The 13,880-nt window shown below is 40.0% G+C and overlaps 1 protein-coding gene across 2 annotated transcripts in view; it reads right to left on the bottom strand.

The window, feature by feature from the left end:
• The window catches only part of NRP1 (neuropilin 1), a 157,662-nt gene that overhangs the window by 81,846 nt on the left and 61,936 nt on the right, over positions 1-13,880 (bottom strand). For both annotated transcript variants that reach the window (XM_030798131.1, XM_030798130.1), the window contains exons 3-4: positions 11,206-11,387; positions 4,209-4,436 (exon numbers count right to left, since the gene is read on the bottom strand). In XM_030798131.1, the coding sequence (XP_030653991.1) occupies positions 4,209-4,436; positions 11,206-11,387 (410 nt within the window). The remainder of the gene's footprint in view (positions 1-4,208; positions 4,437-11,205; positions 11,388-13,880) is intronic.

The raw sequence follows: 13,880 nt of genomic DNA, 5'->3' as shown, positions 1-13,880 counted from the left end.
CTGAGCGAGAATGGATGAAGTACTCTTATCCGTCTCGTGTGTGTGCTCATTTGTGTATTTACATGAACACAGCTATTGGATTTCGTATTTCTGTTATTGTGGACCCAAGCGCTGAGGAGATGAATGAAAATGGTCACAAAAACAGAAGTATAATTCAAAAATTGAATTATTGCAGAATTTCAGCAAGCACCATGTGCCAAGCTTCAGGGAGAGGAGAGCTATAATGATCATATCATATCAGATGTGAAAGGAATATAGTATTTGTGCTGTTTAAAGATATGCCTACAATGGGCAATGGTGATCCCACATCCTTTGCATTTTCCCATTAATCTCTCCAATAATTATAACTTTATCTTAGAATCAGATGATTTGGCTTTTTGCCACTTTTTATGTGAAAAAATAAAAGTGCTGATCTACTAGAAAGAGGTACTTAAAAATTTTTTTTTTCTTTTTTAGAGATGGGTGTCTCAGTCTGTTGCCCAGGCTGCAGTGCAGTGGCGCAATCATAGCTCACTGTAACCTAGAACTCCTGGGCTCAAGTGATCCCCCCACTTCAGTCTCCTGAAGGGCTGGGACTCTAGGCTCATGCCACTCTGACCAGCTAATTTTTAAATTTTTTTTGTAGAGACAGGGTCTCATCTCTTGATGTTGCCCAGGATGGTCTTGAACTCCTGGCCTCAAGCAGTCCCTCCCACCTAGGCCTCCCAAAGTGATGGGATTACAGGTGTGAGCCACCACACCTGGCCTAAAGGTGTCCTTTTAAAATGAAGTATTTTGAATAATAAATGAAAAAGGGATTCGTTTCAAAGGTACAAGATAGGCCGTCTATACTTTTCTGAAATTAATAGACTTTTTGGTGTAGAATATCTGGAATACCAAAAATACATTTTGTAGCTTTTCCCCAGAAAAAAAATCTGGCATATTTATATCTGTCTCTTCTAAATTAATCTTTAGAAGGTTAATTAAATGTTAAAGTAAATAAAAAACAAGCAGAACTCAATCTAGCTTTTATGAAATGTATTCCTGAAATGGTTGATAATTTTTGGAACGTAGGTAAAATTGCAGTTCCAGTCCCTTTCGCCAGCTGAGGCAGAGGGCTGACGTCATCAGCACCGATGTGATGTGAGCTAAGCATTCACTTCCGGCCCCATCATCCATCACCAACACTTCCAGCATCTACCCGGGCAATGATGCTGCACTTTTGATCTTAGCCCATATGCAAACCTCCACCAATTTTTTCTAAGTTGCTACTTGTGAATCCGTACAGCTTCAAACACAGTGATAGATGGAGATGTGTGATTCACAACACGCATGCCTTGAATTTTGAGTTCTGGAGTAAACTGCTTTTCTTCAAAGTCAATTTGAATCAATGGGTAGCTTTCAATTACCTAGTCATTTAATTCAATGTTTATGATAAAATCCAACATAAAATCACTTGATGGTTAAAAGCCTTCCCCGCCTTCTGGTTGTTGTTTTTGGAAAGGATATTAAAGACTAAAAGCAATTTTGTTGGCAGAGGAACTGTGTGTGTTGAACTACTATGACAAAAATGTTTCTAGTGCCATTGACAAAAAAAAAAAAAATTTCAGGAGGATGCAGTTTTATTTTGCCTAAAAATGAAAACTGTTATGCAGGTGCAGGCTGAATGAGGCCAGGTAAATATTAACAAATATACAAATGCGTTCTTCACATTCCAAAGCCAGTTTTCTCTGGGAACAAGTGAAAGGCACCATAGTTTAAAACATGCGTAAATTGCAAGGCTGATAACTCTTATTGTTAATTGTTCCTCGATTCAACTCAGTGATTTTCTAGAGCCAGAAAATTACTACTTTGAAAAACCCTTGACACTAATAACAATGTGCCTTCTTTGTGAAAGTCTTCTAAATAAGTTGGTTGATTGGACCTCTTCTTCAGATGTCAATTTAAATGAAAGTTCTAGAAAGGAAAGCTGCAAATTTGGGTTGTGAACAAATAAATCTATTGTAAAATGTTCCAACTATTGTTACAATATTATTATAATACTGCTTTCCTAATTATCAGATTGAATACTTGGAAATCAGTCAGAACTCTGTTTGGGAAAATCTCATTATTTAATAAAGGAGTTTTGATAAGATTATCATAACCCTGTTTATATGGTAAAAGAGCAAAGGAGATATTAAACTAATGTTAACTCACCCATTTATTCCAATGGCAATATAAGGCTTCTCTAAACCTGGTTTTTCTCTAATGCTGTTTACTACTGAGGAACATAGCTAAATTGAATCACACTAATAATAATGTCATTTCAAAGACTAAGGCGATCTCCTTTACATTTTACTTATTCCTTTTTTTAAAACAGATTCTCGCTCTGTTCCCCAGGCTGGAGTGCAGTGGCCATGATCTCGGCTCACTGCAACCTCTGCCTCCCAGGTGCAAGTGATTCTCCTGCCTCAGCCTCCTGAGTAGCTGAATTACAGGCACACACCACCACGCCCGGCTAATTTTTGTATTTTTCTTAGAGACAGGGTTTCACTATGTTGGCCAGTCTGGTCTCGAACTCATGACCTCAGATGATCCACCTGCCTTGGCCTCAAAGTGTTGGGATTACAGGTATCAGCCACAGCACCTGGTCTACATTTTACTTATTCTTCATGTACAATGTATTTAAATATTCTTTTGAGAATAGTATCTAACTCTGTTTTACAGATAGTTATACATCTCCTAACTCCATGATGGTGAAGAACTTCCAAGCCATCCTCTCTGATCTGTGTAATGTGTGTTCTCTAGAGAAATCTTAACATTAAACCAGACTAAACACAAGACAAGCAATGCAGCTGTAACAAATTATTGGATATTATCCCCCTCTGTTCAGAATTTCACTGTGTATTTTTGCCATTCACCTTCTAATTCACAAGAGTGGAATGGAAAACTTTCATTTAGATGTCCATATGGCTATTTCCTCCACCTCCTTCAAATCTTGGCTCAAATGTCATTTTCTTTAATAAGGTCTAACCTTGGCCAGGCACGGAGGCTCATGCCTGTAATCCCAGCACTTTGGGAGGTCGAGGCGGGAGGATCTCTTGAGGTCAGGAGTTCAAGACCAGCCTGGCCAACATGGTGAAAACCCGTCTCTACCAAAAATGCAAAAATTAGCTGGGTGTGGTGGTGTGCACCTGTAATCCCAGCTACTTGGGAGGCTGAGGCAGGAGAATTGCTTGAACCTGGGAGGCGGAGGTTGCAGTGAGCCGAGATTGCTCCACTGCACTCCCGCTTGGGTGACAAGAGCAAAACTGTATCTCAAAAAAAAAAAAAAAGTCTAACCTCACCACCCTATTTAAAATTTCAACCTATACCTTCCCCCTCCTAACTTCTCATCCCTTGACTCTGCTCTACTTTTTCTTGCTTTCATTTGGGGATATTTGTTTATAGCACTTCTCACCTTCTAACATTTCACGTGCATAATTCATTTATTTCTAATGTGCTTTGTTTATTGTCTCCTTCTACCTGGCAGAAGAGAAACTCCAAAGGGCAGCATCTTTCATTGTTTTGCTTACTCTGTGGCTAGGATGGTGCCTGGTAGATGACAGATGCTCAGGAAACACTTTTTAGGTATATGAATGCATTTAGATGATAGGTCAATGACTATAAATGATGTATTGAGGTGACTCAAATTCCCTAAGATGAAAAATCTGTAGAGAGTGTACAGGGAACCTGTCTAAATTAGGAATGCCCAAACATTCTCACTCCTTTTCCAAATTTTTATTTTGTAGCATAACAGATGCATAGTTTAGCCTTAAAATTTTATTAAGTACTCAACCTGTCAGGTCCTTGGTCTCTGCATTTATAAAATGAGTGGTTTGATGTAACGGAATTACTAAGAGCCCATCCTCTGACAATCTGTGAATTAATGATGAGTAGCCAGGTCAGTGGATGAGCAAAATAGTTTAGTGAGAAAATCTATGTGTTCATCTCAATTATATCACAAAAATAGCTAAAAGAACTTTTGTAATCTTTCATGGCCTCAGCTTCTTATCTTTAACATGAAGGAATTGGACTAGATAATTACTAAGATCTTCTTGAGCTCAAATATTTCATCACTGCTCTGAATAAAGGGAGTTTTGCTTTGTTTTCCAGTGTCCTTTTGAGGTTTTTTTTTTTTTTTATGATTCATGTATCATGACACTTGTAAAAGAACCTTCCCTTTTTGGGGTGCTTCCTGTCATTCTTACCATCAGGGAATCCATCCCAGATTTCTAGCCGGTCATAGCGACAGAACATCCCCCCTGGAGGATTTGAGTCAGGCTCCAGGTCAAAGCTTTCAAATTCCAGGATAATCTCTGACATCTTTGGCGCAAAGACAATATAAGTGCATTCAAGGCTGTTGGGATATTTTTCAGGGAATCCGGGGGACTTTATCACTCCACTAGGTGTTGTGTAGTTCTGGGAACATTCAGGACCTATGAGTAGAAGAGAAAAAGGAGTAAAGTGAAAATCCCACTTAAACAACTTCCCCAAGAAATAACCTGGGTAAAGACAGAACATCTTTCTAATAAAAGCCCGCCAGTATAACCACTGTTCTAATCATGTATTAGTCAGCCTTTTCATATTAGTAAAATGGGCATGCAAAGTCAAGTTCAGATTTATTGTGTTAACCTTAGCTTTCCATTTGTATGGAGCAATTTAAAGACTTCTGCTGTTGCAGGGAAAAAAATGACAAATATAAAATCATGTGGGAACAATGAATGAGTAAGCTGCAGAAATCTCAACAGAGCCCTAGAGAAATAATTATAGCCCCTTCAAGCTTAAATCTTTAAATCTTGAGGCTGACAGCCCTTTATTGGTGAAATAGAACATTTATAAAGGCGAGGGAGAGAATTCAGTGGAGGCAGTTTGGGTTTCAGATTCCTACACCAGTGACTCAGTAACTCTGCCAGATGTGACCTATGCCTCTTTGACAAACAAAATGTGAAAGGTAATTCGTACATGTACCAAGGGTGAGTGACTCATTCTGAGTGGTGTTGACACAGGTGGGCTGGTAAAGTGTGGCTGTTAGTGAGGGCACGATAAACTGTGATTACAGGCCATGATGCCGGAAGTCACCTGATATCAATGCTGACATCCTAACCTTCCCCGAAGTATCAGACACAGTATAGTATGCCATTCTAAAATTGCATGTTAATAGATGTGTGTGTGTGTGTGTAATGCATATATTTATAATGTGTAATTTTAATGACTGTTCACTACCACCAGGACTTTACAAATTATGGTGATTTGTCATTGAAATTGGTCAAGAGCATCCATGCATATAGTGCAGGTTGACCTTATGCCTGTATGAATGACTCCAATTTCAATTCATGGTAACCAGCATAGGGTGGTTGGTATTCGCTACACAATTCAAAAACTGCCCTTTTCGGCCGGGTGTGCACTATGGCTCATGCCTGTAATCCCAGCACTTTGGGAGGCTGAGGTGGGCGGATCACCTGAGGTCAGGAGTTCGAGACCAGCCTGGCCAACATAGGGAAACCCCAGTCTCTACTAAAAATAGAAAAATTAGCTGGGCGTGGTCGTGTGCACCCGTAATCCCAGCTACCCAAGAGGCTGAGACAGGAGAATCACTTGAACCCGGGAGGCAGAGGTTGCAGTGAGCTGAGATCACACCACTGCACTCCAGCCTGGGTGACAGAGCCAGCTAGACTCTGCCTCAAAAAACAAAACAAAACAAAACAAAACCCAAAACTGCCTTCTCTACCAACATGAGCACATCAGCTCAGTCCCTCAATACCACCTGCTGCTATGATCTTCAAATAGCTACACTTAAGACTCTTGTGAATCAGAGAAGTCTTTATCCTTTTGAATTTCAGGATCAAATCTGGGGTGTTCAGTTCAACAACTCTTTTCCTGCACCATTTTCTCACAGTGGCTTGAAGGCAGATGTGATGGGGCCCCGGCAACAACATGCAAGGATTCAATTCTAAATAAGGTGATTTGTTGAGATTGTTCTTAACTAAACATTCTCCCAAAGTGCCAGGCAACTAGAGGCAACTTATTAGACATCAATAGAGATTAAAGTTAACTAGCAGGTCTCTAGGTTTAGTGATTCAGGTCAGGAGGCTGAATACTGACGGAGTGCATCTGGCAGCCTGTTGAGAAAACAAATCAATCCTTTCCTCCTCATGCACATATTGGCTATCCATGGATCCATGGCATTGCAGATGCAGAAGAATTCTTAGATGGGCCCAGTAAACCTGGTCTGCAGAGGTCTGTCTTATTTGAAATACCTCTCAAACCTTCTTGGCCATGGCTCACCCTTCACCATGAGAGCTGCCAATGCTTATCTATTTGATTCTGGTTCAAAAGTTAGTAACACGTGGCAATTCGCCAGGTCAGTTCCAGGTAGAGATTATGACATATGCTGTATGGTTTATAATCTTAGTTTCTAAATTACTCTGGTGGCCTCTGAGATGACAGCGACTATGCTCATTTGAGTCATTTATCCACAAAGAAAAAAAATATATATACACACATGATATTGGGGACCCTTTAGGATTTTATATCCACAGTGTAGAAACAGTTACCCTGGAGACCTCCAAACTCCTCCCTGGGGAAAAAAACGCTTTGGCTACATTCTTATAAGGTTTATTAGTATCTACATGAAACAGCAAGGTTTTATGCAGATACTAATATTTTCTCCTTCTTAAAAAGATCAAAGGTTTTGGTTCAGATTAAGATTTATTGAGAAAAAATGACAGGAATTAAGGTCATACTTTCAAAAGCAAGTGAATTTTGGTGCTTTCACTTTGCCCTTGTCATGCTATGGAAATGATCCCAGGTTTTCTTGTGTATTTCGACAAAACATGGGGACATTCCATGGGGTAATGGACGAGAACTGGATGGAGCCCCAGGAGACCTGAATCCCAGTCCTGAGATTCACTCACCCGCTGTGTAAACTTGGGTGGCCTCTCAACCTTTCTGGTTCTCAAGTTCTGCACATGACAAATGGGAGTTGGACTTTAGAATTTGAAAAATAAAATCTCTTCCAATTTAAAGATTCTGTAACTTCATATTTTCTCCACTATACACCAAAATTCGTTTTAATATTTTCCTTATTCACTGTTGTTTCAGTTTACCGTAGTTGAAGAAGCACTTTCTCCCAAAAGGACAATGGCAGAAAAGGGGTTAAGAAAGTCCACGGTGACTACACATGATAGTGTTTGGATCTGTATCCCCACCAAATCTCATGTCGAATTGTAATCCCCAATGTTGGAGGTGGGGTCTGGTGGGAGGTGATTGAATCATGGGGGTGGATTTCTCATAAATAGTTTAGCACCATCCCATCTTGGCCTTGTCCTTGCAATAGTAAGTGAGTTCTCATGAGAGCTGGTTGTTTAAAAACGTGTACTATCCTGGCCAACACGGTGAAACCGCGTCTCTACTAAAAATACAAAAAATTAGCCGGGCGTAGTGGCGGGCACCTGTAGTCCCAGCTACTCAGGAGGCTGAGGCAGGAGAATGGCGTGAACCCGGAAGGCGGAGCTTGTAGTGAGCCGAGATCATGCCACTGCACTCCAGCCTGAGCAACAGAGTGAGACTCTGTCTCAAAATAAAAAACAAAAAAACGTGTAGCACCTCCCCTCTCTCTCTGTCTTGCTCCTGCTCTGGCCATTGTGACATGTGCTTCCCCTTCGCCTTCTGCCATGATTGTCAGTTTCCTGAGGCCTCCCCAGAAGCTGAGCAGGTGTGAACATCAGCTTCCTGTTAAGCCTGCAGAACTGTGAGCCAATTAAACCTCTTTTCTTTATAAATTACCCAATCTCAGGTATTTCTTTACAGCACTTTGAGAATACAGGAGATGAGCAGGAGTGAGGCCAGCAGCCCTGGGTGCCTAGGAGTAAGTGGCACTCACACAGGCATTTGGAGTTAGTGAACATGAGCTTTCCTCTTTACCTGTAAGAACAGGAGTAACTTGTATAGCTATAAGGAATGCCACCATTTAGTTGCCAAGGACAATAAGGATGGAGAGAAATAACAGTCAAGATACTCTCTTCGGAATTATTATTAAATGAACAAACTCTCAATCACATAACATATATCAAGTGACCAAGTCTGCTCTCTGTAAATGGCACCCGCCCCCGCCCCCAGGCCCCCTTGCACTGAGACCCATAGGAAACAGCAGCAGCTTCTTCCAGCATCTGGGCCTGAAGACCAAGGGAAGGATGGGAACAGAGATCAGTGGGGAGGCTTGGGTTTCCTAGAGAAATCTCTTTAGGCAATTGGAAATAAATGTAGGGCTGGTGGCCCAAAGTTTCAGCATCTGGGAAGAGCATGTAGAAGGAAAACAGGGGCTCTTAGGAGGAGAATTAGGGCAGTCCAGCATGGCTCCAGGAGGGCAGGAAGAAGCGGGGCTGGCCTTGTTGACTGTCAGGCAAAGATGAACCTGGAGCAATGCAACCCAGGGACTCTGGAATGGCCTAAATGTCTCTTAGAACTGTGACCTCACACCGGAAACCTCAAGGCCATTCTGGTTGCATTAAACTATGATTAGTGTAATTCATATGTTTTCAGGAAACTTGAAATTGCTGCATCCTGAAAGAAGTGCTATATTTTCAAAAGAATAATGATCCATGAATTCTATAATATCATTAAACGGCTTTTGAGGAAAAAACATTCATGACCTGTGCTTTTGTGTGTGTGTGTGTGTGTGTGTGTGTGTATACATATATATATATGTTTTCATAAATGAATTATATTAATGATTTTTATGCAGATGATGCTAAGTTTTGAGCAGGACCTCAATCTTGCCCAGTGGGGTGACAGAAACCCACTGTGGACGTTTTGAGGACAGTGGCTTCCTGCCTGTTTGAGAAGCTGTGAGCAGGATAGAGTCACATGGGAGGGCCACAATTTCGGCCTATTTGGTTAATGGCAGTGACATGGAAAAGAAGCTGAGAGTCTTTGAGACCTTTGGATGAAAATTAAAAAGCAGTGGATGCCATATTGGATGTGGGAAGTCAAGAAGAGAAAGAACAAAAGAAGACTTCAAGTCTGAAGGATGGGCTTGGAGAGCAGGACAGGAAGCTTTGCTACATCTGAGACTAACAGATACGTAGGCAGCTGAGTTCCTTTGGAAGGAACACAAAGAATTCTTCATGAGTTAGTGGCAGATCTGTCTTTTCTCCTTCAACTGTCTTCAGATCTCTAAGAAAACTGAAAATAAAAGGCTATTCCTAGCCCCTTTTCTGACACCTTTGTCTTTGATAGTGCCATATACAGGTAAGCAAGCAGGTGTAGATGTGTGTGTGTACATATACAGACACATATAATATGACTTCTATAACAAGTCAAACAGTTTTCATCACTAAAAATATGTACATCCATCATCTGTTTATGCTGATGTCATATGTATACTATTATCTATATGAAAGGTGTTCTAAGTACTTACGTGCTTAGATGAATTTCTCTCCATCTATTCCCTATTTATGTGGTGTCAGAGCCAAACATCTTTGAAATGTAAAGAAGTTGTTGCAACGTTTCCTGGAGCCCCTAACAACTCCCCTTTACATTTTTCTCAGTTATCACGAACCCAGAAGACCAAAGGCTTTTGAAATTGATGTGGTTAGATTTTTTGTCTATCGAAAAAAGCTTTTTCTTCTGTATTCCAAGACAATACATTCAAATCTCGATCCTCTGTCCCTGGATTGGCTTTCTATACATTAATGCCAACTTAAAAATGTAAATAATAGGAAGGCTGAATTTCACACATAAAAGGAATTTATAGGCTGTTGCTAAAAACAGTGACAACCAGATAAAGTTACATGTTTGTTAATTTGTTTATTACTTTTAAATTATTTTTAAATTTATATTTAGAGACAGGGTCTTGCTCTATCACCCAGACTGGAGTGCAGTGGCACGATCAAGGCTCAACTGCAGCCTCCAACTCCTGGGCTCAGGCAATCCTCCCACTTTAATCTCCCAAGTAGCTGGAACTGATTACATGCATGCGCCACCATGGCTGGCTAATGTATTTTTAATGAAAGAAATCAAACTTCAAGGATAGATCAAATTTATTTTTGAAGAAGACAGATAAGAATAAATGCTTTTTAAAAAGCTTATGGAGTGTATACCTTATAACTGAGGTCCCCAACCCTCGGACTGCAGACCGGTACCAGTTTGTGGTCTGTTAGGAACTTAGCCACACAGCAGGAAGCAAGTGGCAGGTGAGCAAAGTTTTGTCTGTATTTACAGCCGCTCCCCATCACTGGCACTACCACCTGAACTCCTCCTCCTGTCAGATCAGCAGCAGCATTAAATTCTCATAGGGGCACAAACCCTATTGTGAAATGTGTGTGCAAAAAATCCAGGTTGTGCACTCCTTATACGAGAATCTAATGCCTAAGGATCTGTCACTGCCTCCCATCACCTGTATATGGGACAGTCTAGTTGCAAAAAAACAAGCTAAGGGCTCCCACTGATTCTACATTATGGTGAGTTGTATAATTATTTCATTATATATTACCAAGTAATGATGATAGGAATGAAGTGCACAATAAATGTAATGCACTTGAATCATTCTGAAACCATCCCCCAAACCCTGTCAGTGGAAAAATTTTCTTCCATGAAGCTGGTCCCTGGTGCCAAAAAGGTTGGAGACTGCTGCCTTATAACACTGGCCAACACTTTAGATGGGTACAATTTTGATTGCTGAAATACATTTTTTTTCAATTTTAAATACACTTCCTCCATACAATGGGTAATTTACCTTTATTTAAAGTACTTCCCAACATTTTTATAATGAGGATATATGTTTTACAAAAGGATAAAAGCATTACTCCCGTCTCCCTTTTCACTTTGTCTTTTGTGAAATCAAACAATGTTAAATAAATTTTTGTTTTTTTTTTTGAGACAGAGTCTCGCTCTGTCACCCAGACTGGAGTGCAATGGCCTGTGCTCGGCTCACTGCAACCTCCACCTCCCAGGTTCAAGTGATTCTCCTGCCTCAGCCTCCTGAGTAGCTGGGATTACTGGCATACACCATCATGCCTGGCTAATTTTTGTATTTTTAGTAGAGACTGGGTTTCACCATGTTGGCCAGGCTGGTCTTGAACTCCTGAGCTCAAGTGATCCACCTGCCTCGGCCTCCCAAAGTGCTTGGATTACAGGTGTGAGCCACCACACTTGACCTAAATGAACTTTTAGTCATCCTTGTTATACCGTAAGCTATTCACTCACCTCTCTTGAAAATTTCATAACGTATGGAAAATCCTGCACCATGTGTTTCGTAGTCAGAGACAAATTTGATAAAAAGAAATTGTCCTGAAGACACAACAGGAGGAGGGGCTATCTTTCCACAGAACTTTCCCCTAAAATGTCCATTTTCATTTTCTCCATCGAAGACTTCCACGTAGTCATACCTAATACACAAACATGGAAGAAAACATTAGGTTGGTGAGAAATGCCCTTTTAATTTCAGTAATTTAGACACCAGCATCATCCAGCATGGTGTGCCAGGAAAAAAAAAAGTTCTATCTGCATTCATCACTGCATTAAATGGAGGAAAAAAAAATCTAGCAAAACGAAATAATTAAAATGGACTACATCATGTCTGTATACATCTGGCAACACACAACTATTAAGAATAATGGTGTCCATTATACTTGCAGACAATGTCAGTTAAAGTAACCAATTAAAAAGAAAAAGAAAAATCTCATGAGCACAATCCTCTATTATTAAATTGTGTTCCTTTGTCTATGGTGGTGGGGTGTCAATACATAATGCTATGCATTCTTTTCAAACTGTGAAGTTCTTTTATGAATTCAAAATGTCTCCTTGGCTGGAGCTTTCTATGAACAATACTTTGATTTCTGTGAGCGACCCTCTAAACATATGGCCACAGAATAATAAACAGATTCTTTACTATTTAACTGCATTCCACCAAACTCCAGACTTCTTTGAAAATAGTCTCTCAGTAGCCACATCCAATAGTTAAAACACAGATTATCTTCCCCCAAAAGACACTTGCATCCTAGAGCGTAATTTCTCCCAAGAAAAAGTTTAGTTAAAGATGGAAAATAACTTTGTTTATACCCACTAGTCTGAATATTTAACGGAATATCATTGTTTGAGTCTTTAAAGAAATCTTGTTGTTTGAGAAAGAAACGCTTGATACCACATAAGTGATGAGATTTAAAATTCAGGCTTAATAATGACACTAAGGATAAAAATCGTAAGGAAAGTGACAATAAAATATTTCTAGAAAGTTAACACAGAGATAAGAGATAGTTGGATCTTATTTATCTTTAAAATGTACAAAGCCATCACCAATACACTAGTGTCCCCTAGGAAAATAAGAAAGCTTTTGTTTATTTGGTGTTATATATTTCTTCGCAGCTTGCTCTTTCTTCTCTTTTTATTTACCAAGTCACCTAGGAGCAAGAGAATCTGATTCATCTTCCATTTTTCTTCTTGAAATGACATGAAAACATTACAAGGCATTCATTTCCAACCTTTATTTTATTTCTGTGCTTAACTCGGTTCAAAAGTCCTGGGATATATTAATTTCAGGAATGGCTAAAATATGGCAGTAACATAAACTGTATCTGGCAATTTAAAAGAGATCAAAGTGGGGGAAATCTTCATGATGCCCAATGTCATCTTTAACAATCTCTTCTCAAACTGCCTGGGACGCATGACTTATGTTTACATAAAGTCTCAGGAGACAACTGCAACGATGATATCACTAGTTAAAGTGGACAGCTTAAGGCTCTCTAAATTAAAAATGACATTACCTCATCAGTTAAAACTGTGTGCCAGCTTTGTGTATATCAAGAAGAAAATAAAGCTGACATTGATGGAACTAAGCATTAACATATGTGAATTATTGTATTAACTGCATTTCCTCTGCTACATATGATGCTTCCAGTAGTAGATACTTGGCCTGCTAACACCACCGTCCCTTTGCAAAACTGTGGAAATACACAGAGGTATTGTTCATTTCTCCATACTTTGGGAAATGCTTTGCATATTAAAAGAAGACAAAGGAGAAGGAAGAGAAGGAGAAAGAGGAGGAGGAGGGGAGGGAAGGAGGAAAAGGAGGAAGAGGAGGAGGAAGAAGAAAGCATTATGTTTAAAATCCTAACTAGCCTTTATAATCAATGGGATGTAGCTGGAAATAACACCATCTCTGTATTCATTAAAGCCCCACAAGCTAGCATTTATGGAGTAATTCCTTTTATCTCTACTGCTTCGTTGACAAGGCAGGTTTGCATGTTTCGCCCCACGCTCTCTTATAATTTAACTGTGATTTGAACTTTTGACTGTGTTTGGCCTGGCGACGGTGCATCCAGCTCTGCAATATAGGCTTTTTACTTGAATCCTGACATGGTCTGAATACTAAGTGGTCAAATTCTAGCTCATGTTGCCTTCCAAGCACAAATAAGAGAGGTGGGTGAGGCATTCTGAAAAACTAAGGGCATTTCTATTGAGGATAGGTTCCTCTCAGGTAGCAGAGAACTCAGCTAATATAGTGCTGGTGGATTGCAACAGGGAAAGAAGCTAGGATTTTAATTCACATATCCTCCAATAGTAAATACTAGGCGCTCCTCTTGGCAAAAGTAGAAGATATTTTTAAAAGTATGTGTGGGGTGGTGAGTGGGGGGTCGGGGGGTGGGATTAGAATCCCTTCCCAGAAAGAAATAAGTCATTGCACAGTTAAGTGCCAATTTTAGGAAATTGAATTATTCAGGAATACTGTAGTTACATTTGTAAACTGGAAGGCTGCTATCGTTTTAGCACTTCCCTTCAAAGTACTATCCAACAGGGCCCCAAATAGTATCACAAACAGCAGCTCTTGTAAATATTCAGGAGAGTGTACTGCGCACAAGTTGCAGAGGGGAGTATTGCCAAAG

Source organism: Nomascus leucogenys, chromosome 18, assembly GCF_006542625.1.
Source record: "Nomascus leucogenys isolate Asia chromosome 18, Asia_NLE_v1, whole genome shotgun sequence".
In the NCBI taxonomy this organism is placed as follows: Eukaryota; Metazoa; Chordata; class Mammalia; order Primates; family Hylobatidae; genus Nomascus; species Nomascus leucogenys.
The sequence above is the reverse complement of the archived record's forward strand: the minus strand, read 5'-3'. Positions and strand labels throughout refer to the sequence as shown.